This window comes from Cinclus cinclus, chromosome 2, assembly GCF_963662255.1.
Source record: "Cinclus cinclus chromosome 2, bCinCin1.1, whole genome shotgun sequence".
In the NCBI taxonomy this organism is placed as follows: domain Eukaryota; kingdom Metazoa; phylum Chordata; class Aves; order Passeriformes; family Cinclidae; genus Cinclus; species Cinclus cinclus.
Window position 1 is genome coordinate 45,019,968 of NC_085047.1, and position 13,278 is coordinate 45,033,245.

At 35.8% G+C, this 13,278-nt stretch overlaps 1 protein-coding gene across 1 annotated transcript in view; it reads left to right on the forward strand.

Moving 5' to 3' along the window:
* Positions 1-13,278, forward strand: part of ATM (ATM serine/threonine kinase) — a 53,802-nt gene that overhangs the window by 25,845 nt on the left and 14,679 nt on the right. Inside the window, 13 exon segments of the mRNA XM_062487580.1 lie at positions 283-459; positions 822-990; positions 3,475-3,562; positions 3,904-4,073; positions 4,843-4,934; positions 5,716-5,804; positions 5,900-6,002; positions 7,025-7,173; positions 8,125-8,229; positions 8,728-8,847; positions 9,394-9,628; positions 10,991-11,158; positions 13,095-13,208. Coding sequence (XP_062343564.1) covers positions 283-459; positions 822-990; positions 3,475-3,562; positions 3,904-4,073; positions 4,843-4,934; positions 5,716-5,804; positions 5,900-6,002; positions 7,025-7,173; positions 8,125-8,229; positions 8,728-8,847; positions 9,394-9,628; positions 10,991-11,158; positions 13,095-13,208 — 1,779 coding nt within the window.

Here is a 13,278-nt window from a genome sequence, read left to right on the forward strand (position 1 = left end):
ACATAGTTAACCATAAATCAGACATTTCCTAATTTTCAGTCTTTTTATTTGTAAATTAAATGTGATGCCTAATGTGACCTTGTTGATGTCACCAGTAAAATTTTATTTTTAATGCTTTCAGATTTTTTTGGAAAACTTTACATTTGCAGGAACAAAATTTATATTGTTAATCAACTGAAGGACCAGTAATAGTTAATATGTTTTAATGTGTGCATTGCAGTATGGCTTTTTAAAATGCCACCAAATTTTTTCATATTTGCAATATGTATGTTTTCCCTGCAGTTTCTTGTTGTATCTGCTAATGATAGGGAGGCTCCTTTAGAAAAATTGGATGACACAAACCTGTGGATTCCCCTGGGAGAAAGTCATGAGACCTGGATCAAGCACCTAACTTGTTCAGTACTGGACAGTGGAGGTGTGAAAAATGAAGTTCTGCAGTTAATGAAGCCACTGTGTGAGGTGAGCTAAATCATACATTTGTACTTGTTATGTGTGCTGTGATGCACAAAACATACGATTGCTCATCTTGATAGCAAGAAGTAATTTCTGCTGTTAAATAATTCAGGGCCTTTGTGATCATATATTGCAGGTACTCATAAAATATATTCTCAAAATACAGGATTGGAGAGATCATTGCAAACATAGGTGAACTTTATACTGCTGCTTTAAGTGAATGCTAGCACAGCCCTGTTGAGTAGTTTGTGTGTTCTTCCTCAAGCATTACGTATTTGTATGGGCAATTGTGAGTTTGGCTGTAACCTGAGAAAGACAACTAAAAAGCATTTCTTTCTTAGCAGCTGCTGTGCATTATTGTTTTCTAGGTGAAAACAGACTTGTGCCAAGCTTTGCTTCCGTACCTGATTCATGATATCCTTCTTCATGACTTAGATGAATCCTGGAGAAATCTTTTGTCACTTCATATCCAGAAGTTTTTTACAGCCTGTTGCAAATTTGCCTCATCTAGTAGATCTACTCCAAATTCTGATCCAGGTAATGCCATAATATTTTTGTTTCAGCTTAAAGAGAAATTCTTGTTTTGAAAAAACTATGTTCCGATATCAAATGTGTGATGTGCACTTGTGGGCAGGCAGAATTTAGAAGCTTCTGCCAAACTGATCTTCTTTGATGAAGATACCAGTGATTTTGAAGCTGTTCATTGGCAGCACCCAAGAAGTTTCCCAAGGGTAAGGTTTAGTACTTGCTGAATTTAGATGTTATCCAGTGTCAGGTGCTGCAAGACTGGGTCATGGACTGTCTTTAAAAGGACTGATTGGCAGTTAAAGCCCTCTCTTACTCAAACAAGAGCAATAAAAAGCAGTTTTGACCTGAATTTTCCCCTTGGAGAAGACTAACCTTTGCTTTAACTACTACCTAATATTGATAATGGTCTTCCTGTACATTCAGAAGACCTGTTCCATTCTAGCAAAATAAAAGGAAGTTGGAACCAAAAGAACTGCAGCAGAGTATGAGAAAGGCAGTAAGTTCATTTTAAAGAAAAGCACCGTTTAATCAAACTATTCATGTCCTTTCCAATTAGATTATGGTAAAAGTTAGCAGAAATCTGTGTAAAAGGAAAATCTTTGTTGTTAAACAGTGGGAATGGTGCATGAACTTTTTTTCAGGAGCTGAAATAAATACAGTAACTTAAGGGGCAGTAGCTACTGTGCTCTATCTTCGAGCTCCCTTCTTCAGTGACAAATCACCAAAGTAACGAGTCTGTACAATGTCTTGCAATCTCTTTGCAGGGAAATCATGCAAGGTTCAGGTTGCTAGTGAGTAATAGGAGCCCTTAGTATTGCAGTTTTTACTGAGAGTGGTGTAAATAACCCTAATGATACTAAGTGTATTTAAGGTACTTTTTGTGGATGCTGACTAGACTGGACTGAAAGACCAGAACAGTATTCTTTCACATTTTTTAGGTCAAGTAACAAGTTCTTTCTACAACTCACAAATTTATGCTGAGATGTACAGAACAACCCAAAATATTCTATGAAAAGTATGAAAGGATTTTCCCAAGTTTGATAAACTTGCAGTTTATTTTAGTTAGTTTATTATTGAACTCAGTGGTACCAGTGAGCAAATGATGGAGCCCCTTCAAACACTGTGATTCACAGAACCACAATCACTTAGTTTGGAGAAAACATCTGAGATCATAAAGTCCCACCTGTGGCTGAACACCACCACGTCAACTACACCATGGCACTGAGTTCCATGTCCACCCTTTCCTCAAACACCTCCAGGGAAGGTGACTCCCCCAGCACCCTGGGCAGCCCATTTCAATATCTAATCACCTTTTCTATAAAAATTCTTTCCATAAAGAATTCTATGCAAGAGGTACTTACTGAGGCAATAAGTGCAAAAAAAAAAATAAAGGAAATACATATAGAAGCTTTAAATGAGTTCTCCAGTTAAAAAACTGACCTGGTAACAGAAAACAAAATCGAAAAACCAAACATGAAGGGGCATGCAGCTCATTGTATGAGTGATCGTTTACAGATAAACTGGAGGTGCAGGAGCCAACAGAACAAAGATACGTTAATTCCAAAATTGGAATCATAGAACATAGTATTTGAAGCAAAAATTGTAATTATCTGGTGTGAAACTAGCATTTTCTTCAAGTGGAAACTGTTGCCCTCTGAAAACCAGGAGAAAGTTCTTCCTAGAAAACGTAGATAAATTTCATTCCAGTCCACCCGGATCCAAACTTCAACAAAAAAAGCAGTTAGACATGGAAGAGTTAAATGCTTCTGAACAGGTTTATTTCTGTTTGTTGAATCACAAAAATTGCCCAAATGCTTTTGCCCAGGCTTTTGCTTTGTTTAGGGGAACTTGCTGCTTCTGCATCTTAACTGTAATGCATTAGTGGTCAAACCTTTGCTTGTGTGCTCCCTATTTCTTGCTTCTTGTAACTGGCAAGTCAAAAATGGCCAGTGTAAAGAATAAGTTATTAATCCAATCAACAGAACATAACCTGTAGCCATCTGGTTTTTATTTTAATCCAGAAGTAACACATGGAAACATAGATTCTTTGAAAGTATGTGCCTGTGTGTGGAAAGTAGGGGGTTTTGTGTCACTATACACACTCTAAAATCTGCAATCAAGTAATTTAATAAGAAGTATTTCTGTGACTTTGGAATAACTTGTATGGTGGAAGCCTCATGGGAGAGGTCTGTTACAGAGCTTTTTACAATCATATTAGTTCATCTCTGAATTTTGTAAGAAAAAATAGAATCCATAAACTAATAATACAAAGATAATTTCATAAAAGTGTATGCATAAACTACTATGATGTCAATAACATCATGTAAGGAGAAGAAATACATTCTGTGGGAAGCTATTAATCTAATTTCGGAAATGCAATTCAAGGAAGTTTTTAGTTATTTTCTTGACTGCAAAATAGATCTTTTCATTTTGTAAATGGATATGTTATGACAAAAGTTCATTATATTCTTCCCTTTGAAATACACATCCCAGAGCAAGAAACCCATAATTTTAGAAGTTTGGATAAAGTATCTCGACGAGCCATGCTTGCTGTTGTTGATTACTTGAGAAGACAAAAAAGGTGAATTCAAGCTTTTCAAAATGTTGCTTTAATTTAATTGTGACATTCAAAGACCTGTTAGTGCTGTAGATTAAAGAAAAATAACATGGTAGAGAACATGTTGATCAAAAGTAAAATGGTAGTAGTGACCTTGCATTTGTTACAGAGGTGATATGGCTACCCTAACTATGCTGAAGGAGTTCTCTAAAACCCTTTGCCTGATACGCTTCTTGTGGTATGGGTTTTCCAGGGACTAAGATTAAGTTAGCCTTTGGAAAGCTTTATAGTTAATACTGGATTTATTTTGTTTAATGTTAGAGGAAAAGTCTGTTACAGCAGTATTAAAGTCTTTATTTAATCAGATCTGTTTCAGGTACAGTTTTTGACGACAGCTTCTGGCTAGATCTGAATTATCTGGAGGTTGCTATAGCAGCACAGTCTTGTGCTGCTCATTTCACAGCCTTGCTCTATGCAGAAATCTATGCAGACAAGATAAATAGGGACAAGCAGCAAAAAAGGTAGGAGGAGTGCTGTTTCCTGACATTTCTGGTAAAATGGATCATGTTTTGTGAGTCCAGCCAGTGTTTTGGTTTTAGTTTTTGAAAATTCAAGGAAGCTTTAAAAAGACTCCATAGGTGTGTATATGGACATGGAAATTATTTCCAGTCCTTGAATGTGATCCAAGCCTCAAAATAGCATCATGTTGACTTGTGATCAGAAGCATTTGTTAGTACTGTTAGTTAAATTGCAGCTGGAAGTTAATCAAGAGGAGAAAGAAACCCGCAGAATGATGACCAGAATTGTATGAATAGAGCTAAATGATCCTTGTAGGAGCTTTCTTCCATGACAGACAATTATCTTTGTTTTCTGGTCTAGCAAGATCAAAATATGGAACTAGTTTAAATTTTGTGACAAATCACTGTAAGGTAGTGAAAATATAACAAAAGTTTGGTTGTATGTACATACATTAACTAATTGCTTTTATTCTTCCACAGAGGAAAGAACGCTTCAGGCATTCACAAAAGCAATTTGATTTAATAAAATATTAGAATTTACAAGGTGTGTGTAGGGGGGTTCTCCAAAAAAAACCTTGGTGTTAAAATCCCTTGATGTTGATATTCCCAGCTCAACTGATTACTTCCCTTTTCTGATGAAGAGCCATACTGAATAACCTGGGGATATGACAGTCTTGCATTTCTTGTTTGTGGCCCTTATTTCTTGAGTGTTATCTCAGAATTACTTTAGTTCTCTATATGAAATTTCATAGTGAAACATTTCTTTCAGATCTTCTTTTAAAGCAGCTAAGAGTTTAACATTTGAAGAGGAAAGTCAAGGAACACCTATTTCTACTTTGAATGAAAAAAGTAAAGAAGAAACTGGCCTAAGTTTACAGGTACTTGTGTGTGCTTCCTAATCTGAATGCAAAACTTTTCGTATAATTCAAATTAACAGTGCATTTCATCTGAGCTGAGGGTAGATCTTGTTGAATTCAAAAAATGTGTTTTAAAGTTCTCCTCATACTTTAATTCAAAGTGAGCTCAGTTACCTTCCAAACAAATTAAATTGAGTATTTTTTCACCTGAAACACTAACTAACTGGCCAGTTTTAAATCACATCAGGCTTTGTTTCCCAAAAGAACCAACTTCAGGGTGGTAGCCAGCCAAATATTTTTCAGTTTGTTTTGTCACAGATAGATATTCATTACAAATCAGCAAGTGATGTAGAAGTTGTAATTATCAAAACCAAAGTAGTGTTACCTCCCTCGGGTTCATTAGATATATCAAATCTGATCCAGTAGCCTTGTCTACTCTCTCTTGTTCTTTCCATAGTTCATTATTCTGAACTGTGCTTGTGTAATTTTTAAGATGCATTGCTTAGCTGGTGTGTCTGATGCTTATTCAGTACTATTGCCTTTTGCTTTTCAGGTAGCCCACTTAAGGCCCAGTTCTAGATCTTTTAAAAATAAATTAGCATTGAAAGTAGGCCTGAAGAGTTTGGCTACTAGACTGAATAACTTTTTTTCCCTGTCATGATAGCGGGCTCAGATACTGCATAAAGGAAAGTTAAGCAATGAAGTTACCTGTAAAAACATTTATAAACTGATATGGTTTATGTAAAACTAACTTGAGCTGGTTCCAGAAAAGCAGTTCTTTGTTTTGTGGTGCATGTTCTAGGACCTTCTCATGGACATCTACAGAAGCATTGGAGAACCTGACAGTCTTTATGGCTGTGGAGGAGGAAGAATGTTACAGCCATTGGCACGGTATAATTTATTCATGTTCTTATCTTCTTTAAAGGCATTGCTTTCATTTACTGGTAAGGAATTTAAATTGAAAACTTCTTTTTCACTTACAACAGGATAAGAACATATGAACATGAAGCAGTATGGGAGAAAGCCCTTGTAACATATGACCTTGAGACAAGCCTGTCTCCATCTACTCGCCAGGCAGGAATAATAGAGGTAATACTATTTTATAAGAGGAAATGAGTGTAAGAAGTGGTATTCATCATATTGAGTCATTTGTAGTGAGTCCAAAATTTTTTTAGGATCTCTTTGTAAAGTGATGTCTTTGTTCATTAAGTCTAACCCATTGTCATAGGCATCCAAACTAAGACAAGTCAGTATTTGTTCTGAAAAACATTAAGGTTCTTAGTCCTCTTGTCACTCACACATAATCCCCATCATGGGAAATGAATTTTGTGAAATACTTAAAAATAAGTATATTCAACGTTATTCCATATTTTGGCCAGCTCATAAAATGACAGGATATAGAAAGTAATGTAATTGGTTATTTTTGTTGTCTCCTTTAAACCTCTCCATTATGAAACCGTGGTTTTTCTGATACAGTAGATAAAAAGAATTAATGTTATTTTGAACCATTAAAAATGCATTGCCTTTTTAGAATAAAAATGGTTATACCTGTACTATAATAATGTAGCACAGAGGTATATGTGTTTCTCCTAATTTAATTTTCCTATGGTACTTTTAATTTCTTACCACGAATTATTTAATTTTGCTGTTAAAATTCTGTTGTGTTTGTTCTTCATAGTGTCTTGACATGCAATCTGATTAATTGGTTACAATTATAAAGACATTATGGCCTTCAAACAGATAGGAGTTATAGGAAATCTTTTCAAATCCTCATTAGGAGAATGAGTTCATTAAGAACTTACCACCCAGTAATGATGGAATGGAGAAATGTGAGCTGATAGTTAATTTGAAGCACAGTGTGAAATTTTTTTTCAAAAAATGCTATCCACAGTAGTAATAAAACCATTTTCCTAGAGCTGCAGTTATCAATAATGTGATTGGTAGTCTTACTAAAAAGTTTTAATTTTATGTGTACGGTTTAGAAATAGTTATGATCCTGTCTTTTCTGCAAAGGGTTCTTTGTTTCCAAAAGTAAAACAAAGCCCTTAAAAAATACCAGTTCAGTTTAATAAATGAGGAAGATCAATTTTGAGTAATTTCCTTAATTGCAGGCTTTGCAGAATTTTGGGCTTTGCCACACTCTTTCCATGTACTTAAAAGGGCTGGAACATGAAAACACTGAGTGGTGTGCAGAACTCCAGGAAATACGCTACCAAGCAGCATGGAGGAATATGCAGTGGAGCCACATCTCTTGTGTCAAGTAAACCACCTTATCTTTTTGCTAGTTCTTTAAGCAAAAGGCAGTAGGGTCAGATCCAACCAAAAAAAGATAAGGTTAGGATATAGTTTCTGTGAAGCAGGTCACCTAATTCATCTTAATCATTGAATTAAAAAGCAGTGTTTTTCACCACTTTTTGTTTTCCTGGGAAATTGTACACAGGTGATTCTTCTTTTTGATTGTTCGTAACGCTAAACTGAAATTTTTCATTTTTGACTCATATAGTAGTTGTATCTTAAGTACAAGAGAGGGATAGATATCTTTTAGTATCTTATTTCTAGAAAATAGGGAAAATACTACTCAGTAGGCCACAAGAGGTTATCAGGTCCTGGATAAGCCAACACCAGTATTGATTCATGGCTACTCCCTCATAAGGAGTAATGTCCAGGAGAGAGGATCCTGATGGATGCCTGGCAGCAGTTACTTGATATGACTGACAGGGATCTAGAATGAACTCTGTCCTTCCTTATTACAGCTGCACCGTTGCACAATTTAGGAGGAATACAGAATAGATAGACTATGTTTTGGCCAAAGCAAAAAAAAAAAAAGTCACACAATGTGATCTTCAGTAACTTCTTCTACATCAATTTTTAGTGGTCAGGAGAATTTTTCTCCTGGACAGTCTTAAGATCATTGTTTAGACACACCTGGAGAACTTCACAAACAGCCTGCTGAAGGGCACATGCCATGCCACAATCAGAACAAACTTCGTATAGATGAGCTAGAACAAGATTCAAGAACAACTTGAATTTATTAAACGCTACATTAATTTAAAAATGTAAAGTATCACATGATTGTTTTTGTAATGCAGAACAGTAACGTATCCAACTGCAGAAAATGTACAACTGAAAATATTTGTCACAAAGACAAAATTGACTTCTTTGTAGAAAAATACTGTTTTCATTTTATGTTACCTTTTGTTTTATTTGGTAGAGATGAAGCAGAAAGTCCAGGGTACCATGAATCATTGTATGATGCTCTTCAGTCTTTACGAGATAAGGAATTCTCTGCTTTCCATGACAGTCTTAAAGATGCCAGGTAACAAATTGTATGCAAATACTGTGATGTTAAAGAGAGAGAGATGGAGACAATTTGTGTGTTTGTAGTCACAGGTTATGTATGAAAGACTGTTATGGGCTCAAATAAAGACTCGTGCATAGAATAAAAACTACTTCCAGACTGCAGCTCTAAGTTTCCTAACTTCAGTTTGTCATCTGTGCATATGTAATTTGTGTACTAGTTGAAGATACGTTTCCTGTACACATCCCTTACTTTGTGGACCTCTTAAGTGGATTCCAGTGCTCTTTTTTAGCTGAGCTATCACATAGATTTTGGAGTCTCTATGTGATTACTGTGTTTTCATTTATTGACAAACTTAATTTTTTTTAAATTTTAATGGTAATACAAAGTAACTCTAGACTGAAGAATTTGTCTGTTTAAATTCTGTTCACTGTATGGAAACTATGTTATGGATATTTGGAATTACTTACTGTTATTAAATAATAATGATCTACTATTTTTCTGTTAAATACACAGAGTGAAGGAAGTAGAAGAGCTGTGCAATGGAAGTCTTGAGTCTGTTTATTCATTATATCCAACCCTTTGCAGACTACAGCTAATTGGAGAGTTGGAAAATGCAGGTCTGCTGTTCTCCAGGTGATTTCTTAAGATTGATTCACACCACTTCCTCAGTTTTCAGGAGTTTTAGTAATCAAACATAGCACAAAACTTAATATGACCTCAACAGATTTTATTCATCAACATCTCGAACTTCATATTGAAAATGATAAGGATTTTAGCTTTACTACATGAAGACAATTTTAGATTCTCTTTATTTCCAGACTAGCTTAAATTCACAGTCTAGTTTGAGTTATTTGATATCATGCCAATACTTTGTTTTAAATAATTGTTTTCTTTCCTTTATATTGAGTTCCCTTATACTCCAGGGTAGCAGTCATATCTCCTAGCTTCTGGTTTACTCAAGTAACTGAGTCCTCCTCTTCTGGTTTCTTTTGTAAAAATGTTTTCCATTTCTGTAATGACTTCCGTAGCTTTCCTGAAAGCTGTTTCAGTTTAAATAATTTTCTTCATGGACCTCTATTACCATCAATATTGTTCCTAAATACTTTTTACTCATCCTGCATTTCGCTGATACTTAGTGAGAATTAATAACAAGTGTTTTTCTTTTGGGAACAATTGCAGATCTGTTACTACTCAACAACTGAATGATGTTTATTTGAAATGGCAGAGGCAGTCCCAGCTTCTCAAAGACAGTGACTTCCATTTCCAGGAACCTGTCATGGCTCTGCGCACTGTAGTTTTGGAAATCTTGCTTGAAAAGGAGAGTGAAAATACCAAAAGAGAGTGTATTAAAGACCTCCTGACCAAACATCTAGTGGAGCTTTCTAGATTGGCAAGAACTGCTAAAAATACTCAGGTAACAAATTTCAAGAAATATCAGAAACAGACGTTTAGGTTTTTTTTAGTTTATAAAAGAACTTCATTTTTTAACAGTACTAATGATTAACTGTATTCTAAGTTTGTTCAATAAATCAATCTGAGACTTAAATTATGTAGAATTTATTAATAAATTGTATTTCTGGGCATGTTTTTTGAATTCTGTTCATAAGTGTAAGCCACTGAATGAGATTGATAATACAAAAATGACATTTTTAGTCAAGAATGCTCTTCTAGGTCTGTTTCTCATTTTGCTGCAGTTTTATCCAGCTTTAACCTGCATCATATGTTGTAGTATTCCAGAATAAAACTGCAGAAAGAACTTCATTGCATCTCTGTATTTAGTGTTATCTTCAAAGTTTCATACTTTCAAAACACCATTGCACTGTGGTACAATCTCTTTCAGTGAATGACTTATTAGGATTTGCAGTATCAGTGGTTTTTTCAGTTGCTGATGCATTTATGGTCCAGAGTCAGGCTTGACTTGTTCCGGCTGATGCATCTGGATGAGTAACACCACAAGAATTTACAGAGTTAACAGTATCTTCCAAGGATCTTTTCAGAAAATAGCTTCAGCTAAATCACATATGCGAAACTAAATTAAACTTGGATTTCAGGAAGGCTCTAACTCTTTTTATGAATAGTGATGAAATCGGTAGAACAGCTGATTTGATTGATTCATTAAATCAACCAAATTAAATCAATTGAAATCTTTGATTTCATGAATTTGCAGAGTAACTTTACGCAGTGTCTCTGAAGCTGTTTGGAGAATGATTTCAGATATTTTTGTCTCATGCCTGCTCAGCTGTACTGAGTGTCCTATAAGACCCTCAGGTTTGTTAAAAATGTCATTTGCTCCTTGTGCTGTCATAATGATACCAAGTAGTAAGCTTGCTTCTTTACCAGTGATCTGTGTGAAGATATCAGCATGCAAAAGAATTAGCATATGGTGGTGACATCTTTAAAATTATTTTTCTGTGATCTGTAATAATGTATGTAATGAATGTAATAATGGAATAATAATTGCTAAGCTACAAATCCATTAATTCAGTAGGTACTGATTACAGAATTTCTCTGCCTCCAGTTTAAAATATTAAACAAAGATATACTTTATTTTAGAGTTTGTGAGGTTAGATTCCAGTCTATTTTTGTTGCAAATCAGGAATTTTCTGTGAGTGTATTAAAAATAACTTCATATCTTTGCTGCAAATAAATTCTTAGCATTAGATGGGCAGACTATGCTTCACAAATAAAGAAAATGGAGACAGAATCTAAAAACAAAACTTGTTGTGAGATACAGAAATTTTAAAAGAATTGTTCATTATTATTTTTTCAATTTCAGCTTCCAGAAAGAGCTATGTTTCAAATCAAACAGCACAGTCCAAATGGAAATGGAGTTTCTGAATGGCAACTTGAAGAAGCTCAGGTTTTCTGGGCTAAAAAGGAAGAGAGTATAGCGCTGAATATACTTAAAACTATGATTAAAAAATTAGATGCAGATTGGTTTCAGGTATGTGTTACATAATGTGTAAATTTATGGGAATTATATTATTTAAGATCCTAAATTCACTTTCAGAAATTTTCCTGTAGAAGAAAATAAAAAGCCTGTCTGCAGTATTACTGAATCTGGTTTGTACTCTCTAAATGTCTGAAAGCAAAAAAATCTGTGTTAGCAAATCTTGTTAGGGGTTTTCAAAGTGAGTCTTGTAAGAGTGGCAAGTGTAAGAATTTGTTATTCATAGTCCACCACTAAACCATTTCCATAAGCACCACATGTACATGTCTTTCAAATAGGGATGGTAACTCCAGCGCTTCCTTTTGCAGCCTGTTCCAATGCTTGACAATTCTTGTAGTGAAGATGTTTTTCCGAATATCTAATCTAAACCTCCCCTGGTGCAATTTGAGGCTGTATCCTCTTCACCTATCACTCGTAGCCTGAGAGAACAGACCACCCCCCCCAGCTGCCCCCTCCTTTCAGGCAGCTGTAGAGTGATGAGGTCCCCCCTGAGCCTCCTTTTCTCCAGGCTGAACACCCCCAGCTCCCTCAGCTGCTCCTCACAGGACTTGTGCTCCAGACCCTTCCCCAGCTCCGTTGCCCTTCTCTGGACACGCTCCAGCCCCTCAATGTCTTCCTTGCAGTGAGGGGCCCAGAACTGAGCACAGGATTGGAGCTGTGGCCTCAGCAGTGCCCAGCACAGGGGGATGGTCACTGCCCTGCTCCTGCTGCCCACACCACTGCTGATCCAGGCCAGGATGACAATGGCCTTCTTGGCCACACCCTGGATCATGCTTAGTGACTGTTGACCAGCACTCCCAGGTTCTTTTCTGCCAGGCATCTTCCCGGACACTGCCTGGGGTTGCTGTGACATGGCACTTACCTTGTTGAACCTCATACAGTTGACCTTGACCCATCAATCCAGCCTTTACAGATTCCTCAGTATCATGTTTGTTAAAACATAGTCTACAAATACTTGACTAGAACTTTATTTTGTGTACCACTGTGGCAAAAATGCCTTTATGTCCATACCTTTGCATTTACCTGTGATGGTGTTCTTTGAGAATTTCTGGAGGATAAGACATTTGCTTTGAATCTTTTGGAACCCATGGTCCAAACATGAATCCATGTATGTTCTTAAAGAATATCACACTTCAGAAAAGCTAGATTGTTTTGGGCCAAGTTCTCTGTACATGCCAGGGCGAAATCAAGAGTTGCTGTTCTTTCGATTTTTGTAATCTCTCCATCAATCAGTTGATGAGGACCTCCAAAAATTTACCCTGTCCATGTAAGGAGAATTTGTTTTCACAGCCTATGATGTTCACATACCTCTTTCACAGTCAATGTTGCCATCTTGGTCACATGGTCTTTAATATGTACCCTGTATTAGAAGTATTTTGGAAACTTATCCTACTCTACAGTTAAAGCTGAACATCCAGTCTGGACAAAAGTCCTTTGGAAACCTGCTCCATCATCTTCTCAAAATACTTTTAATCAAGTTTCCATGTAGAAATCTGTCTGAAGAATTTGATGATCACAGATGGTTATTGTGGTTTCTGACTTACCAATGGAATTGTCTGTAGTACTTCAGACTAAATGGGGATATTAAAAAAGACAATTCTGAAAACATTCTGTGAATTTAAAAAAATGTATTACATTTTGTCATTGGTTTATTCTGCTTTTGGTAGTTCAAACTATCAGGTATTTTAAAACGTGCACTTTCCTTTAGCGTTAGATAGAATTTGAATGTGATTTAAGGTTATTGACTACTGTAGATGTGTATGGAAAATTACTCTGTAGATGCATTATGTGTAATAAGCCTCAGTGATTGAATTATATTCAAGGTTTAAAAGCTTTAGAAATTTTGTGCCTCATATATAAAAGATGTCTTTGTTTGATGCTTCCCTCTCTTTATTTTTTTTTCCCAAAACTTGCTTTTTCAAAGGTTGAGAATAATCCTCACCTGAAATTGATGTATACAGAGTGCCTGAGGCTCTGCGGAACCTGGTTAGCAGAAACATGCTTGGAAAACCCTACGGTCATCATGCAGAAGTACTTAGAAAAGGTGCATCCAATCTTTGAAATGTAGTCTTTGAGAAAATGCAGTGTTAAAATACAGTTTTAAAATGTCTAGT